Raw genomic sequence first — 23,054 nt, 5'->3', positions numbered from 1 at the left:
TCGTATATTGCATATGACTTATAAAATTTCATCATTAGCAAAAAAGAGTATTGGAATTAGGAATAAATGCAATCTGCTCTTTGAAATTTATGTATTTGCAACACAGCCTTTACAATCGCATAGCCACATTCAAAAATCAAAATGTACACCAAGAGAACTTGTAAGTTGTTGGTCCTGGAGTCTACATAGTAAACCCACACAGTTAGTTGCAAACATAAATAAAGTAAAGACCAAGTTTTAACAGCCACATACAACAAACATTATAATCACATTGCAGACAAAACTTGCCACTTGTCAGTCTTGTAAGATTTTTCGCCATCCAAATAATAAGCAAGCAATACACGAGGAAAATTTCCCCGCAAACAAAAAACAAAATGTAGCAACTACATAGAATCTCTGTGGACGTTCAACAGAAAATTTATTAAGCTAGTGACCCATAATCCGATACCACCAGATATCATGTTCTTAGATGAGTCTTAAGCAAGACAGGAACTTCTGAAATGACATATTCAGAGCAATCATCTGTAAAGGCTTTCTGATCGTAGGTTCTCTGCAATTTCAGTTTCCCATCTGTCACCATTCTCAAGTAGTTTCTCCTTGTCGTACAGAAGCTCCTGCAACAGTGAAATAATACGAGTTTATTCTGGTTAAAATATATATAATCGTGAAATAAAAATCGTGCCACGGTATAGTCCCCAACCTCATGAGTCTCAGTAGCAAACTCAAAGTTAGGTCCTTCGACAATTGCATCAACAGGACATGCTTCTTGACAGAATCCGCAGTAGATGCACTTTGTCATATCAATGTCATACCTATACAAATACAGTCACATGAGAAAAGCATGCAAAGAATAATGTATAGGAGGTATTTATCAAATACTAAACTCTACCTTGTCGTTCTTCGGCTTCCATCTTCACGTTCCTCAGCTTCTATTGTGATTGCTTGAGCAGGGCATATCTGTTGCAGCAAAATAAATATTACAACGATTTGCGCATCATCATTAATAAAAGGCATGTATCTAGATAGAACATAATGGTAAGAGTAGTTCACAGTATTTGGTCATGACATAACCACATAACTAATTGGCGTGTAGCCTTTGATTATATAAGGATTTTTAATGAACGCTGAGCTGCCTTGGGTAGTCTATGAAAATAGTGGATATATAGTTAAAATACAAAAAAGACCTATGATGACATGCAATTACATTGAAATAGAGCTAGTACCTTTTCTTATCTAATTAGAATTTCTGGACAATGAAACGATGTACTAATTTTTTTATCTGAATTTTAATGAGAGAAGTACACTTTTCTTTGCTTCACCCTCCGTTACACTAAATCACTTAACGCACACAGCTAAAAACAAAGAAATCGATGGTCTTATTCAAATTTTCACAGTAAATTTATTTTTTAATTACTGGTAGTATATAAGCATGAATACTCCACATGGTACAAGACATCATAATAATTCATAAACCCCCCACTGCTTTACTTCTTAAGTTTAAAATTTATTTACATTCATAAAAAGTGATTCTTACAGCTTCACAGAGTTTACAGGCAATGCATCGCTCCTCCCCAGTAGGATAACGTCGGAGAGCATGCTCTCCACGAAAGCGAGGGCTCAGAGGACCCTTCTCAAATGGATAATTGATCTGTCATAGGTACATTCATTAGAGCCTTGCACATACTGATACTATACAACCTACTACAAGCAATGCTCAAAGATTATGTAGGACACTTACAGTAACTTTCTTTTCAAAGAAGTACTTGAGAGTCAAGCTCAAACCCCGAACCAGTTCAGTGAGAAATAAAGTGTTGATGCTTCGCTCAAATACTGCAAATTAACAGTATAAATTTTTCATTCCCTATTGCATCTAGAAGTGAATAAACAATATTATATACAAAAGTGTTGCAAGTTGCAACATAGTGAGCATATATTTTATGCAGTACCAGCACTCCAATCTTTGGCAATCTCCCTTGAAAGCTTTTCCCTTTCCTCGTCATCTGCAATTAACATAAGGAATGAGAAAAAAGAACTGGTAACACTCATCTGCCTAAAAGATGGCTAATACATACACAGCATAAGTATAGTATGTTATAATACGTGTAAAGAGGAAAAAGGAGTAAAAGAGCAGATGTGACACTCCAACAAGTACCTATGAAACAGAAAGTAGACAATTTGCATTTCCATAATTAGCTTAAATTAGAAGGTGAACAGTGATTTAGCAAAAAAAAAGGGAGGTGAAAAGTGGGAGGAGAGAAGCAATAGAATTGCAGACTTAAAATACGAAACACACAATGGGTAGAACACACAAGGAACTGCATTTCTGGAAATAATTATTTCACTTCAAAATGTAAAGTGTACAACTACAGAGGGCTTCCAAAGCCAGTCAAAACTAACGCTTACATTACATCCAGTAAAAAAATTGATTAACTTTGGCGATGGCAAATTAAAAGATCACTTTTCACATCTAACAGAATTAATAGAAACCTGAAAGTTTAGATCGCTCTCTTAACCCCTTGCAGCTACAAATAGCACAATTGCGATTCTTTTTATATAGCAAAATTTACTTGGACAAAAACCTAAATATAAAAGGTAGTAGGTAGGTACTTCTACGATCCTTAATATAAACATATAAAGGTAATCAAGTTCACGCACACACAGACAAACATATATTGCTGAGTAAAAATCCAAAGCTTATTAAAACTAATTTATTTAATGTGTATTAACCATGAAAACATATGATTATAACCTTTGTCAGTAGAAAAAGACTGCTTTGTAGAAAATGAGCATGTGCCATGTCTAATTTCATGACCATTCACCCCCTGCAACGTTTGCCCAGCTGCAACCTAGGAGAAAAATAGTCAATTGTAAAGAATTTTACACCACACGAAGAGAAGCGACAACTTTATATGAACATATTCTTATCACTTGGATGGAACAAAATGATGAGAGAACGGAATAAATTTTTGAACATGCAAAAACAAATATGTGTTCAGTCGTCCGTTTCATTCCACAGATTTACATTAAAATTCCTTCATAACTATTTCAACATGAATGGTAATACCTTTCTTTCACCATTTCCTTGACAAACTTGCCATAAAAATCTGTTAAACCTCTCATATTTTTCGCTCTCACTTCTACATCCTTCTCTTAACTATCTAGATAAAACATCAAGACACTCTCTTACCATCCCATTCCCTCTTAAGGGAACACAACTATATTATTTTTTAAAACCAGTAAGAACAGTTACTTTTTCACTCCTAGAGCTGTTTGCACATTCAAATTATTAAAAGAAAAAATTTTGTCCGAAAATTTCTTTAAGCATCTTAGTGCACTTACGCAGGGACAGCTCTTTTATAAGGCCAAGGAGGCTATCCAGGGTGGCCGATCACATGAGGGCCTCATAATTTTACTTCATATTTATATGTGCATAATAGATTGTATTATCAGTTGTTATGAAGTATATAAAAGATATAAACAGATATCTCAAACTTATAATAATGCCAAAGTTATTATTTCTACTTACACATTTAATTGAGCTTTATGATTTCCTTACACAGAAAAGTATATAATACTAAATATAAGAAAAGTAAAATAATATTGGTGTGAAAATTAAAAGAACCTTTGAAAAACATAATTGCTATTCTATATACTTTGTTTATTGGACTTGTGTATAAAGGACCAACTTTTGAATTGGCTTGGGGCCTCAAAAGAGGTTGTCCCGTCCTGAACTTACATATCTATACATAAGACATAATATCCGGACCCAGTTTCATATTCAAGTTTAACACAAAGCAGACCTCTATAGCTTAAGGATTATTATAGCAACTAATATGATCGAGTTTAGCAAAGTTATATTGTGCCTGCTAGGATTGTCATAGCCTCATTAGGGTCCGACACAATGTGTAATCACGATTAACTCTTTAATAACTCAGCAAAAGAAAGCCGGTGTGTAAATCGTTAACTCGAAACCGGTTTGTAAGATTACCCGGTGTGAAAGCATATAGAAACACAACCAATAAGCTTCTATGAGTTTTTATCAAACTGTACACATAAGTCAACAACGTGTTTCATTGCCTTCTCTAGTAAATTACTGCATCATAGCACTCGCTTTTCGCTCACTGGAGCAAGGTCATTCCCTCTTCAGTAAACGTGTAACCAATATCATCCATACAATCGAAAAGCTAAAATTCTCACTCGAAAAACACTAACTTTTTTAAAACACGCGTCAGCACTATCAGCTATTAATTCCTTTCGGTACAATCAAACATCACTAAATATCACTAAACGAACATTCACAATTTAACGATTCATTTCATATACACATTTTATTGAAACACATATATGCACTATCAGCTTTTAATTCCTTCCAGTACAACTAAATATCCCCAAACAAACATTCACATTTCAGCAATTCATTTCATATACACATTTTTATCACAACACATATATGCACTATCAGTCATCAATCCCTTCCGGTCCACTTAAATATCACTAAATGAACATTCACAGTTCTACAACTCATTTTATAAACATCTATATCGAAACACATGTCTGCACTATCAGTTATTAATTCCTTCTGGTACAAATAAATATCGGTAGTCGCTAAAAAAATATTCACAGTTATATAATTCATTTCCTATACACATTCTCTACCAAAACACGAACACACAATATCACTTATTAATTCCCTTTAGCACAATTAAATACCTCAACACAAACACTCGAAGTTCCACAATTCATTTCACACACATTTCTAGCCAAAAACCTAATCCAAAAATCAATAATCACAATTTAGCTCAATCTCAGCCCTGGCCACGTGGCATCTAGTTCAATCAAATTAAAATTATTACTAAAACCCTAAGGAACAAAACTCCGTGTCTTCAATTAGGAGGATCGGGTACGATTTCATGATCCACAATATAAAATCTGATCTTAATAATATACACAAAGTTATAACTAAATCCGTAGAGAAATATGTAGGGGAGAGGGTGAGGGAGAGGGAGAGGGGGAGAGAGAGAGAGAGAGAGAGATGTAGGAGAGGAGAGAGAGAGAGGGAGAGAGAGGGAGAGAGAGAGGAGCATACAAGCTGGCGAGAACGAAGAGCGGAGAGAGACCTACGAGCTAAGAGCGCAGCGGCCATTTCTCTCTGATTTAATTTTCTCGTCGAGACGGTGCGTTTTAGAGATCAACTCGGGTCGGCTAAACTCAACTCAACAGGGTGTTTATAGTCCAACTGTATTTCTGTTCATTTTATACAAGAGTAAGTCCTTTTCTGGCAATGTGTACTCGTGTTCTCCACACTTTTTGTAATAGTAATTTTTCTATTTGATTAACAAAAATTGTCATTTTAAAACTTATTATAACTTGTACTGTGAATAACCATTAATTCTATTATAAATCTCATCACAAATTATACTATTTTATTGCAACAAATATAAAATTTGAAACTAATGTAAAATATTGTGCAAATTTGTTTATTGTTTTGGCAATTACAATTTGTAATTATATATGATCAAAAAATTAAATATCTATTTATATAGTAATTCTCTACATAAATGTATCTAAGGAGTTTTTTTGGAGATTGTTACCCGTTATATTGTTCTAAAATAAGAAATCAACAGTAGTTAGTAGAGATATCTTTTTTTTATGCAAAGAATATTTTCATTAATCAACTAAACTTTCGGACAAAATTGTCTCCAACAAATGACTCGGAGGAGACGGGAAAACACTAAAGCTATTTAGCTCACAGGGAATTTTAGCCATACAATAAGCTATCCTGTTTGCTTGATTTCTAACAAAACTCAAGGAGAATCTATCATTACTTTGAAGAATATCCCTGCACTGCTGCTTGATATCACCAACCTTCAACAGATTTTCCTTATCTTGCTGCACTTCCTGGACACTGATCAAGGAGTCACTTTCAACAGTCACCCTACCCGGTATGCACTCATTGGCCCATGACAAAGTTTCAAGGATGCCTATCATCTCTGCCTCAACCACCGAATCTTGCCCTCCAAACTTCATCGTTTTTTCTGAAATATATTTCCCCAAATGATTTCTAGCCACCATACCTAGCGCAAACCAGTTCTGGCCTTCTTTTACAGCAGCATCAATATTGATTTTCATGCATCCAACCTCTGGAGGGTTCCATTTATAATCATACACATGTCTATCTACTTGCTCCAATACTGTTTGTAGCTGTTTTTTATTAGCTTCTTGCCAGTCCAATATCTGTTTTTTACTCCATTCCAAAGCTGCTTCCGGAGGCATAAGCCTGTGCTAAAAAATGTTCTTATTTCTTGTGAACCAGACTCCCGTTAACACTGTAGAGATGACTATAAGCTCCTGTTTCGATCCAGTTGCTAATTTACTAAGAAGCCACTCTCTGCTATCTTCAATATCCCAGTTGTTCACATCAACTCCCATATACTGCCAACATTTTCTAGCAAACTGACATTCAAAAAACAAATGTCTCAAGTGCTCGATCTCTCCCGTACACATAGTGCAGATTATTGGTACTTGAATACCTCTTCCTCGCAGCAGCATCCTTACAGGTAGGGTATTACGACAAAATCTCCACAAAAACACCTTGGTTTTGTGAGGGACTTGAAGCTTCCAGATCACACTCCAGCCTCTAGATTGTTGAACTTCAGTCGCATTTGCATGATGTTGACACCATTGGAAATAACCTGATTTCACCATATACTTCCCATTCTTGGAATGAGTCCAGGCCATCCTGTCTGCTGTATACCTTTGGAAAATTCGAGTATTCACCATAGCTGCTACATCTTCACTACAAAAATGACTATTCAACTTATTAATATCCCAAGTTCTCGTGTTCTCCAGAAAGAAATCACTTACAATTAAGTGCTTGATATCACCAATAACCCGATGTTTATCCACACAGAAATCGTCCTTTAACCTCAATCACCTGTCTTCAGCAACTTTTATAGATTTACCATCACCCACGATCCACCTCAGACCCTTTTTCATCTCCTCCTTGGCTTCCCAGATACCAGACCACGTATAGCTATCTCCTCCCTTTCTACCAGCTTGTAAAAAGTGGTTGTTTGGATAGTATTTTGCATTTAAAACTATGGCCATCAAAGACTCTGGCTCGGTCACTAACTTCCAACATTGTTTGCTTAACAAGGCTATATTAAAACCCTTGATGTCCCTGAACCCTAGCCCGCCACTATTCTTCAGCATACACATTTTCTGTCAACTTAACCATCTAATACCTTTGTTACTCGTAGAATTGTTTTTCCACCAGAAACCATTCAACACTCTTTGAATTTCTTCACAAAGCGATTTTGGTAGAAGGAAGCAGGACATAGCTTATGCAGGGATAGCTTGCAAAACATTCTTTAACATAACTAATTTACCAGCCCTTGATAGCAGCCTCGTGCTCCAACCCTCTATTTTCTTTATGATCTTCTCCTTGAGATACCGAAACACTCTCTTCTTTGATCGACCAATTAAGGAAGGGAGGCCCAAGTATTTACTATCACCTATATCCTTCATAACCCCCAGTTTCTCCTTGATTTGTCCTTGCTTATCCATCCTGACGTTGGAGCTAAAAAATGGCAGATTTCTGGAAATTGATAGCTTGACCAGAGTAGGACTCATACTTATTTAGAATTCTTTTAACTTCATCTGCTTCTTTAACCGAGGACTTAAAGAACAGGAAATTGTCGTCAGCAAATAACAAATGCGATATTGCTGGGGTTGTGTTGCTTATTTTACATCCTGTAATATTCCCAGAACTACCAGCTGCTGTTAGATCTTTAGACAAGCCCTCGACGCACTATAAAAACAGATATGGGGACAAAGGGTCCCCTTGTCTAAGACCACGAGTAGGATTTATAGGTCCCAGTAATGAGCCTTGGAAAGAAATGGAATAAGACACCGTTGTAATGCATAACATTATCCATTGTATCCATTTTTCAGAGAAACTCATAGTCCTCATTCTACAACGAAGATAATCCCATCGCACTCGATCATACGCTTTACTGATGTCGAGTTTTAGAGCCACTACTCCATTTTGGCCATTGTGCTTCCTTTTCATGTAATGCAAAATTTCAAACGCTACTAGCACATTATCTGTAATGTTTCTACCTGGGACAAAGGCTGACTGCTCTTCCGAAATGATTTGGGGGAGGATTTTCTGCAACCTATTTGCCAGAACTTTAGCTATGATCTTGTAAAGCACATTACATAAGGCTATAGGTCTGAGATCTTTAGGATCATCCACCATTTCTTTTTTGGGAATGAGCACGATGGTTGTATCATTAACTCTAGTTGATATCGTGCCTTCAGTTAACCAAGTACAACAACATTTATAAACTTTCTTACCAAGGAGCTTTCAAAAATGCTGAAAGAAAGTCGGATTAAGGCCATCCGGTCCACTGGCTTTATCTGGATGCATATCTTTAACAGCTTTGGTAAATTCAGAAAAAGATAGTTCAGCAGTAAGAGTTTCATTATGTCTAGAAGATATAAATGCAGTGCCCTCACAAATCAGTATGTCTCTGCAGTTATTAGACTCTGTAAAACTTGACTGAAGTAACTAAGCAGACTATTACACATACATTCGTGACTTGACACAATAGTACCATCTTCTGCTTTGAGACTGGATATATGATTCAGTTTTTTTATGCTGGACACTGCTACATGAAAGAAACGTGAATTAGTATCACCCTCTTTAAGCCAGAATTTTTTAGCTCTTTGTTTCCAGTAACTTTCCTCGGTGGCTAGCAAATCATTCAACTTTTCCTTCTCATCAAAATATAATTGAATACCATCATCATCTTCTCTATTTTTTAGATCCTCGATTATCATTTTCTTCGGAATAATTTTTTCTCTGAACTTATTGAAGAAGTCTCTACCCCAGTGTGCCATGAATCTGGACAGCTCACCAAGCTTAGGGATCAAATGAAGAGCTGGGAGTTGCTACCAGAACCCTGATATCTCTGCATGGAAATTGGCTTCCTTTAACCATGTGTTCTCAAAGCGAAACCTGAATTGCTTCTTCGAAATGGAAGTGCACAATAGCTATAGTTTGATTGGATCATGGTCTGATTTAGTGACATGAAAAACATTCAGCATGCATAAAGGGAATTTACTCCACCAGGCATCATTTTCAAAACATCTATCCAACCTTTCCCTAACCCAGCTTGTCGTACCTTTGCTTTTCTCCCAAGTAAAATCACCTCCTTTAAGCTCCGGCTCAATCAACGAACTATCTTCTATTGCACTACAAAAACCTTCCATCAGACTAGCCGGATGCTCATTCATTCCCTTCTTATCACTGCTATAGAGAAGGTCGTTGAAATCTCCAAACACACATCAAGCCAGCTGAGACATGGATGACAAATTACGAAGCAAGTCCCATGAGTCTTGCCTCCGTTCCCGTTCTGGGAAGCCATAAAAACACGTTAACCGCCACCTATCCCCTGAGCACTCCTGGACTATGATGTCAATATGATTGTTGGAGGAGACAAAAACAAAGCAGTTAATTTTATTACTCCAAAAGACTGCCAGCCCTCCTCCTCTACCCTGCTTCTCTACTGAAAAATGATTAGAAAAACCAATCTTTGCTGCAAGCAAAGCAATTTTATTACTATTCAGCTAAAGTTTCAGATAAAAACAATACATCAGGCTTATGAGACGTAACCATCTCTTTCAAAAGACGAACTGATCGAGCTGAGCCCACACCTCGACAGTTCCAAGCAATGGCATTCATTGTGAATGGCTGGCTTGCCTGGCAAGCTCAGCCGGACTGTTGTGAGAAGTGACCGCCAAATCATCATTAGAAATGTCAGTTTCTTGTGTTTGTTGCTCTTTCTGAATACCCGATAATTTATCCCTTTGGTCAATATCCATGAGACCCTCCTGAATGTAAATTCCTCTCCTACGTTTCCGGTCCTCCAGTTGGATAATTTCACTGTCATCCTCATTTAAATCATATACCACATTTGAAGTTGTTTTAAATCCCGTAAAATTTGCTTCTTTTACAACCAGAGATTTATTCTTATCCTTCCTATTGTCTGTTACACCCTCCTTCCTGTAATCACTCGCCTCCCTACTTTCATGCGCTTGATTTGAATTCTCCCCCCTGAAAAGATCTGTTTGCTGAACTCCCCCCAATCCTAGCTTCCCACGTGTCATCGTTCTCGTTTCTCAGCCACTTGCTCTGCGTTTGCCCGGCCACCCTTCGTGGTGGTGCTCGGAGCCAACTACCCCATTTTTTCTCCTTGCCCACCTCTCCAGTTACACTCAGCCTGCAGAATCTATCAGTGTGACTCACCATCCCACATGAAAAGCAGAATTCACCCAGTCTTTCGTATCTATATTCCACTATAATCTCCGAGCCATCTTTCTTGATAATTTTCTTTTTTCTCTTAAGAGGTTTGCGTACGTCAATCTTAATTCGAACTCTCATGCAATCCCTCCATATTGACATACTATTCCTTACATCATATTCCAGAAATTCTCCAAAGAAATTCCCTAGTTGTCTTCCAACTGTTTCAAGCATATACCCCATTGGTAGATTATATAACTGAATCCAAATACTTACAAAACATGGCTGCATCTTTGCTGGGTTCTCCCCCGCTGTAACTTTCTCCAGAGCCAGCATTGTGTTGTCGAATGACCAAGGGTCGCCATTGGTGACCCATTGCATATCTTCTTTTCTGAAGAACTGAAAAAGAAACATTCCTTGATCGAGATTTGTAATGTTTAACCCCATCGATGGCCTCCGGACATGAGCTATCCTCGATTTCATGACTTTTATGTTTACACCTTTTTCCGTAAGCAATCTCCCAACAAGACAAAGTTCATATCTGTTGGTGGTTTCATCCACCTCTCCTTCCAACATAAAGCCTGCATTCTCCTCCTCCTCAATACCCATACTTTCCAGACGTTGATTAATAATCTCAGTATCCTCCATTGTTACTCAGATAGAAAACTCTCACAATATTCTAATGGTTTTGAATATGGAGAGAAATAAAAACTTTCACATGAAATATGGAGAGAAAAATTTACACTTTTGATTGTTAATATTTTTAATTTCGTATTAATATTAAATATAAAAACTTCATTGTATTAAATTACTCATAAATACGAATCCAATAAAATCACTAATGAGTATGTTTGATCTTATAGATTAGACGTAAATTAATAGTCAATAGCTTACCATGAACAGTACAAAAGATGGAAAAACATTTTGGGACGGAGGGAGTAGTATAGATAGTAGAGATATCTTTTATTAATTAATTGGAGCATTAATCGTAATTTAATTAAAAATAATAATAATCTATGATTCTGTTTAAATTTCAGCAAGTTGTCATAAGATTTATAAAACGAATACTACCTATCAGTCCAATACAAATATTTTAGTGCACAATTTGCGAAAAAAAATCGTGTATTATTAGTTCATACTAGCTTTAGAACCCGTGCAATACACGAGCATACTCTATATTACAGGAAATTGATGTTATTCTGACTGTAATTATTGATGATATATTCATGTTACTTCCTGATGGATCGATAGTCTTTATGAAATTGAGATCGACGACGTAATTAACGTATTTTTTTTTACTTAATTGAATTTGCGGAAATGAAATAGAAATATACGATCAAGATATGATGCAAATGAAAGCACACATTTCTCATGAAAATAATTACAACTCATAAAAGACAACTCATAAAAATAAAATATTGTGGAGTTAATTAAAAAATTACTACAGTTGTTTACATGGTACAATCTATATTATCTTAAAGGCTATTAAAATCCATGTAACTTTTACCCGCTAATTTACCCATTACTCATGATTCATAACCCAGTTTATCCTTTTACACATAAAACTTTATATTATGCACATATTCATGAATCTTTCACACTTAAATCCATTTAACGCATATAAAAAATTACCTGAGAGCATCTCCAATGATGTTAGCTATAATTAGTTGGCTAAATTGGATCTGTAGAACAATATGTAAAATTTGTTGAACATGTAAGATATTGCACTTCGATGGTATTGTCTATATTAATTAGCTATATTTTAAAAATAGTATGTTATGAAAATTTTATGTTGTTATAAATATAATATATTACTTCGGTATGGTAGGTGAAATTCCGAATGTCCTTGACGCCGAATAAATAATCAACGATCACTATCAATCTCGAAAATATGATTTTCAATATCAAAATATATGGTACACTTTCTCTTTGTGGTATTCCGCCTCCTTCCAATTAGTGGGATTATATCTCTTACTTGGAAAGTTAGAATTGTATTTGTAACACCCCCTTTTTAATAATAAAATGAGATCTTACATAAAATCCATAAACCTGCAAACAGAGCACTAATTTATTTCTGAACATAATTTAAACAGTCTAAAATCTCTAAAATAATATTAAATCTCCAAACTGTCTAAATCAATAATAAAAATGTAGAAATCTCTATTTAAATAATTAAGTCTAGATAATGATAAAGTCTGGAATTCTAATCAATGAACTAGGTGAAAGGAATATGTCCTAAGTCCAATCATGTATTAGGATTTAGGAATAACTTTTATGTAATCTGTTTTGATTTCATTGATATTAATAAAAGACTTGTTTTGTTTTTATTACGGGTTCTATCTATTTAAGTGTTTAAATAAGATATACCATAGTTTAGAGTAAAGCTTTTTATGGATTATGATGAGATCATAATAGTGAGACCTAAAAAGATGATAACTCTAAACTTAAATAGTTCCTAGTCATAGGATTACTAACTGGTAATTAATAATCCGCAAAGATCGGTACATACTATGCTTGCTTCATTATGAAGGATGTCTGTTCTCATAGACATTTGTGTGGTGACACTATAGCTAGTATGTAGGTGCTTATTATAGAATAAGTTCACTGAACATGACTCGCACAGCTGAACAGCTGATGGAGTTTACTCACGTGTCAGCAGTTGTTCACATAGTGATAGTTGTACAAGTATCCTTAGACTTGAGGTCATCATAGTCATCTTGTGTACACTGAACTATGCTTTGGTTTAGTTCTTAGTCTCCAGGGACAATTATTAGGGCTCTTCTGGGTATAGGAATTTGTACACGAAGATAGTGTATGATCAATAAAGGATCTACCCCTTCCAGTGAAGGAAGCGAATGTTCAAGGCTGATCCACTTATGCTAGTTCAGGAATCTCTGGCCAGAGTGAATGAAATTAGAAAAGAGTTTCTAATTTGCATAGAACTACACATAGTAAATGGTAAGCAAGTGATTGAATTAGATAGGCTTGACACGAGATCCATGCCTTGTATTTAATCGGAACATTGTAGGGTAGAAGGAGTTTATTGTACGATAACTATTCACTGAATAGGTTCTTGGTATTCTAAGCAGTGAATTTATATTATCCGGATAGTCGCGATATGCTGAGAAGTATCCCTCACGATGTAGAATAAATGTGATTAATTAATTAATCATATTTAATAAATTAGAGAATTTATATAAATAATGATAAAATAGTTTTATTATTATTTATTTCTACTACCGGCTTAATATTGAACCTACAGGGTCACACCATAAAAAGTGAATGATTTAATGGTGGAGAAATTAATTAATAATGGCTAAATAATTATTTATTTGTGAAATAAATAATTAATTGGCAAATTTAATAATTGATTAAATGAGATTTAATTGATTATAAATTAATTAAGAAAATTTCTTAATATTATTAATTAAAAGATTTAATTTTTGGAAATTAAATCAAGAGAGAGAATTATTTCTAAAGTGTTTAGAAAAAGGATTAATGATTAAAAGGTGTTTTAATTATTAATAAGAATAATAAATGGGATAATAATAATAATATTTATGGGAAAATTTCAGCTAAAAATTTTGCCTATAAATACACTATTATAGACCCTAATTTTATTTGAACCCGAAAAACCCAAAAAGTTTGAAAAACCCAATTCTCTCCACCTCCTTCCTCCTCCTTAACATCGTTTTCTTGGTGGATACCGGTGGAGTGCTTCACACTTGAGGAGCAACTGCTAAGGATCTCTGATCGTTGTCTCCGAATTATTTTAAAAGGTTAGATTCGATCCCTCGAATTTTTATTCATGATCTGTATGCTTTTATTTGGATTTTGTATGTGTAAAAGTGTTTTTCCATGGCCCCGCTGCGTTAAAAATCCAACAATGGTATCAGAGCATAGGTTGTATGCATATAGATCTGTGGTAAAAATTTCAGAATTTTATGTGCTTGTATGAATTAATTATGATTTTTACAAGTTATATTATGGATTAATTTTGTCTGATGAGAAATCGTTTCTCAGAATAATTTTGAATGTTGATCTGGGTTCTACAAGTGTTGTAGATCGTCTGAGTATTTTTTTCATAATTTTATGATGTATAGATTTTTTATTATGAATTTTTGAAGTTCTTGCAATTAAATTCGTAATTAAATAATCATATATATAAAAATATAAATTGTAAGTATGTTTGTATATATCTGCTGTACAATTTGCTGTTGTACGGAGAAGAACAGACAGAACAGGTGAGAATGTCAGGCACGCTGATCGAGAAAGAAAAAGGCGGCAGCGGCTGCTGAAAATAAAAAAAAGGGGGTGTCACGCATTCCGGGAATGCGTTACACACTTTAATGGCTGAAAAGGGGTGTAACGCATCACCGGAATGCGTTACAGGGCTTGTAACGCGTTCCTGTAATGCGTTACAGCCCGTCTGTTGATTTTAAAATTGATTTTCTGGGAGTTTCGTAACTCCATTTTGGGCGTGCAATATACCGTTGGATTCGTTTTTCTGAGACGGATCTAATGGAGTGATCGATTTTAGTTTATATAAAAGTTTTGAACTGTTTATATTCCATGAAGTGTTTTAAAGCTGTTTTTGATCGTTTGAATTGATTTTAAATGCTTCATGTGATACATAGAGATGTATAATGCTTAGTTCTATGCGCTAGATAATGTAACATGCCTACCTTGATGTTTATTCATGTTTATATATGTGATATATGCTTAGTTTATCATGCGATGATAGATTTAGGTGAACTTAAATAAACATAAGGCGTTTGTTAGACAACCTAGTATAGTGAAATTGTTTCATAACCTTAAGAATAATATTATGAATACAATCATGAGATTCTTGTGTTTATGAAACACGTAATTGAATATGAATTTTCGATATGAGAGAAAGGATGATTCTATCAACAACAGATTTCTATCTGTAAGAAAGGGTTATTAAGTGACGCATCTTGACAATGCTCCACCCGATCTGGGAATCATCTGATTATTGATTATTGATTTGGAATATTTAATTTAAAAGGAAGAATCTCTTTATAATATGATTATGATTGTAACGTAATATAATCCCTCTAAAATTAAATAATATCAAGTAGTAATTGACCAATGATACAACGGGCTTGTGTCGGTCATAGCCTTCCAACATGATAGAAAAGTAGTTCTTATTTTTGAATCATTGTCGGTTCGTGCTACAGCCGTGGGCTTTGATTTCGAAATAAGAAATACTTGTCTGTTACATAGAGATGTGTACATTGAATAAGAATCTAAAGGCCGGTACGTGCTACAGCCGTGGGCCTTTGGGGACTGATTCAACTGTACGGAATGTTGGGTTAGACTTGACTTAGAATATTGAGTTTGTCGTGCTACAGCCGAGACTCAATTATTCAAGAGGCTAAAGTTTGATTAGGGAATAACATGAGATGTAATTGACAAGAGTTGTCTGCCTATTGAACATTACATGGCGGTTCGTGCTACAGCCGGGGTCGTGTAATTGAATGTAGGATCCCTATTCCCACTAGCATTATGAATGCTTAATTTTTCACGTAGGGGGTTGAATAAATTAGGTAAACTGGTGGGAGCCACTTATGAATAAAGACCCGATTCATATAGTGTTTTAAAATGAAATCGAATATTTGCTAAGTGTTGTTATGTGTTTATCATTTACAGATTTACTTTGTACGTTATGTCTTCTGCACTATCGCTCAGGAGCATACTGGATGCTCACAAATTGACTGGTCCTAATTATGCTGACTGGCTTCGAAACTTGAGAATTGTTCTCAGGATTGAGAAGCCGGAATACGTGATTGACTCACCTAAGCCTACTGAACCTGCTAGTGATGCACATAATGATGAACATGTTGTGTATCGTAAGTGGATAGATGATGCAAATATTGTTCAATGCATCATGCTAGCTTCGATGAACATTGAGCAACAGAAGCAACATGAGCATATGGATGCTCACACTATCCTCATTCATCTACAAGAGTTGTATGATGTGGCGGGGAGGAAAGCTCGATATGAGATATCGAAGGAGTTGTTCGGTTGTAGGATGTCTGAGGGATCATCTGTGAATGACCATGTACTTAAGATGATCAATTTGATTGAACGTCTTGGACAACTTGGTTTTGCCATGGATGGGGAGCTGAGCCAAGACTTGGTCTTGCAATCGCTTCCGAGTTCGTTCTCGCAGTTGTTGTGAACTTTCACATGAATAAGTTGGATGTCAGCCTGCCTGAACTCCACAACATGTTGAAGACTGCGAAATCGAATTTCCCCCTAAGAAGAGTTTTGTTCTTATAATTGGTGAAGGTTCCAATCCTAAGAAAAGGAAGAGGAACTCTTCCAAGAAGAAGAAAGTAGGTGAAGAAAAGCCGGTTCCACCAAAAGCCGAAAACCCCAAGAGCAAAGTTGTTTGCTTTCACTGTAACAAGGTGGGGCACTGGAAGAGGAACTGCAAGGTTTACCTTGCAGAATTGAAGAAGAAGAAGGGTAGTGAGACTACTGCTTCTGATTCAGGTATGTTCATGATAGAAGTGAATATGTCATTAAATCAAATTTCTACTTGGGTATTCGATACCGCCTGTGGTTCTCATATCTGCAATTGTTGCAGGGACCAAGGAGAAGTAGGACTCTTGAGGAAGAGGAGGTGGTTCTACTGATGGGAAATGGAGCAAGAGTTGTTGCTGTAGATGTAGAATCATTTCATTTACATAGGCCTACGGGCAAGACTATTGTTTGATATAATTATTATTTTGTTCCCTCAATTATGAGGAATATTATTCCCATGTTAGACTTGGATGAATTTTCATTTATTATTGAGAATAATGAATGTTCTATTCTTAAATATAATATTCTTTATGGACGTGGTGCTTTAAATAATGGTCTGTATATATGTGACATAATTTACTTCAGATTGAACAAACTAATAAAAGAAAAGGGATGATGAAAATCTCACTTCATTGTGGCACTGCAGTCTCCATTTAGTAGACATGGAGAGAGGGCTGCAAATTTGCTAGGAATGGTACACACAGATGTATGTGGACCAATGTCTACGCAAGCCATGGGTGGATTTTCATACTTCATTACTTTCATAGATGATAGATCTAGATTCGGATATGTGTTTGATGAAACACAAGTCTGAAGCCTTTGAAAAGTTCAAAGATTATAAGTATGAAGTGGAGAAACAAACCAAACATAGTATTATAATTCTTCGATTAGATCGAGGTGGTGAATACTTTAATGGAGTGTTTCTAGATTATCTCAAACTAAATGGTATAGTCTCCCAGTGGACTCCTCCAGATTGGTATCTGAAAGGAGAAATCGAACTTTGTTAGACATAGTTCGGTCCATGATGAGCTATGCAAATCTTCCAGTATTCCTATGGGGTTATGCATTGGAAACCTCAGCATATTTACTGAATAAGGTGCTTTCCAAATCTGTTCCTCAAACTTCGTATAAGATATGGAAAGAAAGGAAATCGAGTCTTAAACACGTTAAGATTTGGGGATGTCCAGCTTATGTCAAGAAAGTTGACCCAGATAAGCTGGAATATTGATCCGTAAAATGTAGTTTTGTGGGATATCCTAAAGAGACTTTAGGGTATTACTATTACACCGATCATCGGGTGTTTGTCTCCAGACATGCTACCTTCTTGGAAAAGGAGTTTATCCTTGAAGGAAACAGTGGGAGCAAAATTGAACTTGATGAAGTTCAAGAAGCACAAACTACTACAGATCGAGTGGAAACACCTGTTCTGACTGAACAACCTTTTGTGGAACAGCCCATTCATAGATCAGGGAGAGTGTCTCGCCAACCTGAGAGGTAATATGGCCTTGTCATTGAGAATGACAATGAGTTGTCAATCATTGATGATGACGACCCTGTGACCTATAATGAGGCTATGAGTAGTGTTGACTCAGAGAAATGGCAAAGTGCCATGAAATCCGGAATGGAATCTATGTATACGGTATACAAAAGATAGATTATAGCAGATGGCCAGGTGGAGACCTTTAAGGCCAGGCTTTTGGCAAAAGGATTCAAACAAAGGCAATGTATTGACTTTGATGAAACCTTTTACCTGTAGCCCTGTTAAAATCAGTTCGGATTTTGTTTACGATTGCTGCTTACTACGACTATGAGATCTGACAATTAGCCAGATGGTTTTCTTTCCAAGAGAAATGAAAACCTAGTGTGTAAGTTGCTGCGAACCATATGTGGTTTAAAGCAGGCTTCTCGAAAGATGGAACATTCGTTTTGATGAGACAATCAAAGAGTTTGATTTTATCAAAAAACGTAGATGAACCATGCGTCTACAAAAGGGTTAGTGGGAGCGCGGTAACATTTCTTATATTGTATTGAATTAGAGTTGACACACATAACAACATAGCAGACCCACTAACAAAGCTACTTTATGAAAGTCACTTTGATCGTCATAAAGACAAGATGAGTATTAGATACCAGAGTGATTGGCTTTAGTACAAGTGGGAGATTGAAAGGAATATGTCCTAAGTCCAATCATGTATTAGGATTTAGGAATAACTTTTATGTAATCTGTTTTGATTTCATTGATATTAATAAAAGACTTGTTTTATTTTTATTACGGGCTATATCTATTTAATTGTTTAAATAAGATATATCATAGTTTAGAGTAAAGCTTTTTATGGATTATGATGAGATCATAATAGTGAGACCTAAAAAGATGATAACTCTAAACTTAAATAGTTCCTGGTCATAGGATTACTAACTGGTAATTAATAATCCGCAAAGATCGGTACATACTATGCTTGCTTCATTATGAAGGATGTCTGTTCTCATAGACATTTGTGTGGTGACACTATAGCTAGTATGTAGGTGCTTATTATAGAATAAGTTCACTGAACATGACTCGCACAGCTGAACAACTGATGGAGTTCACTCACGTGTCAGCAGTTGTTCACATAGTGATAGTTGTACAAGTATCCTTAGACTTGAGGTCATCATAGTCATCTTGTGTACACTGAACTATGCTTTGGTTTAGTTCTTAGTCTCCAGGGACAATTATTAGGGCTCTTCTGGGTATAGGAATTTGTACACGAAGATAGTGTATGATCAATAAAGGATCTACCCCTTCCAGTGAAGGAAGCGAATGTTCAAGGCTGATCCACTTATGCTAGTTCAGGAATCTCTGGCCAGAGTCAATGAAATTAGAAAAGAGTTTCTAATTTGCATAGAACTACGCATAGTAAATGGTAAGCAAGTGATTGAATTAGATAGGCTTGACACGAGATCCATGTCTTGTATTTAATCGGAATATTGTAGGGTAGAAGTAGTTTATTATACGGTAACTATTCACTGAATAGGTTCTTGGTATTCTAAGCAGTGAATTCATATTATCCGGATAGTCGCGATATGCTGAGAAGTATCCCTCACGATGTAGAATAAATGTGATTAATTAATTAATCATATTTAATAAATTAGAGAATTTATATAAATAATGATAAAATAGTTTTATTATTATTTATTTCTACTACCGGCTTAATATTGAACCTACAGGGTCACACCATAAAAAGAGAATGATTTAATGGTGGAGGAATTAATTAATAATAGCTAAATAATTATTTATTTGTGAAATAAATAATTAATTGGCAAATTTAATAATTGATTAAATGAGATTTAATTGATTATAAATTAATTAAGAAAATTTCTTAATATTATTAATTAAAAGATTTAATTTTTGGAAATTAAATCAAGAGAGAGAATTATTTCTAAAGTGTTTAGAAAAAGGATTAATGATTAAAAGGTGTTTTAATTATTAATAAGAATAATAAATGGGATAATAATAATAATATTTATGGGAAAATTTCAGCTGAAAATTTTGCCTATAAATACACTATTATAGACCCTAATTTTATTTGAACCCGAAAAACCCAAAAAGTTTGAAAAACCCAATTCTCTCCACCTCCTTCCTCCTCCTTAACATCGTTTTCTTGGTGGATACCGGTGGAGTGCTTCAAACTTGAGGAGCAACTGCTAAGGATCTCTGATCGTTGTCTCCGAATTATTTTAAAAGGTTAGATTCGATCCCTCGAATTTTTATTCATGATCTGTATGTTTTTATTTGGATTTTGTATGTGTAAAATTGTTTTTCCATGCCCCCGCTCCGTTAAAAATCCAACACTAGGGTAACTCTCTATCACACAATCCCAGATCCCGCTAAGCACCTGCCAGAAAAAGAATACGGCATGAGCCAAACGTCCAGTACGGATTTGGAATATAATTTATAAAACAAAAAATCAGAAAGGAATATTTCACAATTTACAACAGAACAATAATTTTAAAAACAAGCATGGCAGAAACAACGAGGGGTTAGGATATTTCATACCGAGATCAGAACAGATACAAATACACACATCATAGGTTACCTAATGCGTGCAACAGAATGGATAACGTGTATGACATATACAACGTCGCCATAAATCAAATCACAAATCAAAACTCTGGGTGCACCCACGTATCATGAACAAATATCAAATGCGCAAAAACTTCTCCCAAGAGCTAACAGAAGGATACGCCGTGACCAATAACACTGTCACGGAAGTGTCATGTCACTGGTGCCGCAATGACATGGCTGTAGTACCCCTACAGCTGGTTAACTCGGTATACCCTATATCACTAAGGGTCCAAATAAAATAATTTCGCAAAATTTAAAATCACCTAATACAAATATATAAAATGTTCTAAACAGATTTGTAACAGGAATAATTTCTAAAATCACATAAACAAATATTTGAATATTCTAAAACATAACAAAACATTCCCGAACAAAACAAAATTGAGATTCGAAACAAATTAAAAGAAGTGTTCAAATATTTCAAAAGAGCTATTTGAGATTTGTATTTTTTTTTAAAAAAAAAAACTATTTTAGATTTTTGAAAATAGATTTTGGAATAGTTTTTAAAGAGTCAAAAAAAATTAAACATTTAATAAAAGAGACAACAAATTTGAAAATAAAACGAAACAAATATAGTGAATCAAGGCAGGAGTAGCGCTGAATAAAAAAAAAGATAGAATCCGTACCTCAAAATAACAATCTCGCATTCTAACAAAATTCGCAAACGACCTCATCTCTAAACTCCGAATTCTAATCTAATTAACAATATGATAATTTGTTATTGACAATTCAATTTATATAAACATACTAGTGAATCGTAACCATTTAATAACCAACACTTAATTAATAGATGTACCCTTATATATTAAAACTAGTATTCGAAGCCCGCTACGCTGGGCGTTTAAAGAAAGAATAGTTAATTTAATATGCTGCTACTGCAAGCAGCTACAGCAAGCAATTCAATATCAGAATAGTCATCATCATTATGAATCCATGCAATTAGTATCTCAGATATTTTACCTTTACTAACAATGCCAACTTTATATTCGAACCTGAGGCCTACAGATCTATTAAAACCCCATTTTTTACAGTTTGAATAGGAATCTTTAGAACAAAAGCATACCTGCAGTGGGGATTGCAGGACTACAGGGGATGTATAGAGAAAGAGAAACGATCACATTAGGAATGTGCTTAAAGGTTTACAAAAGTTGTAACTTTATGTTACTTGCACAACCAACAAAGGGAAAACATAAATAACACAAATGGAAATACAAAAGTAAGACAATTTTCCAAGCCCTGAGAAGCATGAGCTTGCTTCGTGGAGGGAAAATTAACATCTGATAGAGCATCCAGCGAAACCGAAGAAGCTGTATTCTGTTCACATTCGTTGTAGTGAGAAAATCATTTTGTTGTATACACTAATGTTACAAAGGAATATTTTAGAATTGGTGTACCAAACTAACCTGAATATGCAGAGTGTTTTCCTCAATTTCTTCATCTGGAAAGACAAATCCATTGCAAATATTTGTGGCCCAAAAGATTTGGATGTTGTTGACCATGTTAACCTTTTTGATAAACAATGTCATAGTAAATTTATTTTTGTCAAAGCATCTTAGCTCGACAGGGAAACTGTCATCACCTCCAGCCTACAAAAACTGAATTTGTTAGCCGGCGATACCCAGGTGTATCATATTATGAGAATAGAACACTTACCAATTTAATAAGGTCTGCACACCTTTTTTGTAAGATTGCACGAACTTGTTGATCTCCCAGAATAACCTCAATTGATCATGTATCATCATATGCGATGACAGATATGTCAAACCTGCAAACAAAATAAGCGAATAAATGAATCACAGAAGCGAAAAGTGTAATACTTGTATTAGAGTACAAATAAGGTATTACTTCATTTCCGGGTAAGGTTTCGGGCAGCTGCAAGTGTCACAGAAAATCTCATCATCCACCTCAACATTGCGGTCACAGGCAGTACATACATTATTATACCATCTTTCCTTTTCCACAACATATCGAACCCTAAGATGAGCAACAACTTCCATCTAAAATCATGGATGTATGTTAGCAAACAAGGATGAAAAGAATGAAAAATAATGTTTAATTATTCACACCTCAATATAGTCAGCCCCCAAACTGGTAAGTTGTGAGACTTTCAAAATCTCCAACTTTCTGTGTCTGTCTGGAGCAAAAATCTGCCTGGCAAAAACCGGATTACATAACCTGTTGCACATTTGGTGTGTCAGTTGTAATTAACTTGTTCATAAAAATAATAGTATTATTTTTTGTTGGGGATACTTACTTTTTCCTAAGCTAAACTACACTATAGTGGTTATAGTTCATGAATAATTCAGTTGCTGG

General features: G+C 35.2%; 1 protein-coding gene across 1 annotated transcript; it reads right to left on the bottom strand.

Annotated features, from left to right (window-relative positions):
- Positions 1-249: 249 nt before the first annotated feature.
- LOC141687200 (NADH dehydrogenase [ubiquinone] iron-sulfur protein 8, mitochondrial) lies at positions 250-5,243 on the bottom strand. The gene is made up of 8 exons (XM_074492395.1): positions 5,087-5,243; positions 2,750-2,846; positions 1,947-2,000; positions 1,739-1,830; positions 1,535-1,648; positions 890-957; positions 701-812; positions 250-614 (listed from the first exon to the last, which is right to left on the bottom strand). Exons 1-8 carry the CDS (start codon positions 5,141-5,143, stop codon positions 519-521), a joined length of 690 nt encoding a protein of 229 aa, XP_074348496.1. The 5' UTR covers positions 5,144-5,243; the 3' UTR covers positions 250-518.
- Positions 5,244-23,054: the final 17,811 nt, after the last annotated feature.

Source organism: Apium graveolens, chromosome 9 (genome assembly GCF_009905375.1).
Source record: "Apium graveolens cultivar Ventura chromosome 9, ASM990537v1, whole genome shotgun sequence".
In the NCBI taxonomy this organism is placed as follows: domain Eukaryota; kingdom Viridiplantae; phylum Streptophyta; class Magnoliopsida; order Apiales; family Apiaceae; genus Apium; species Apium graveolens.
Note: the sequence above shows the minus strand (reverse complement) of the source record. Positions and strands in the feature narration are given on the sequence as shown.

Excerpts from the sequence above, each read along its gene's own strand:
- LOC141687200 (XM_074492395.1), bottom strand. The coding sequence starts at position 5,143 with ATGGCCGCTGCGCTCTTAGCTCGTAGGTCTCTCTCCGCTCTTCGTTCT. Across the intron at positions 1,649-1,738 it reads TCTTTGAAAAGAAAGTTACT|ATCAATTATCCATTTGAGAA; the intron begins GTAAGTGTCCTA and ends TACCTATGACAG. Across the intron at positions 615-700 it reads TTGCTACTGAGACTCATGAG|GAGCTTCTGTACGACAAGGA; the intron begins GTTGGGGACTAT and ends TCACTGTTGCAG.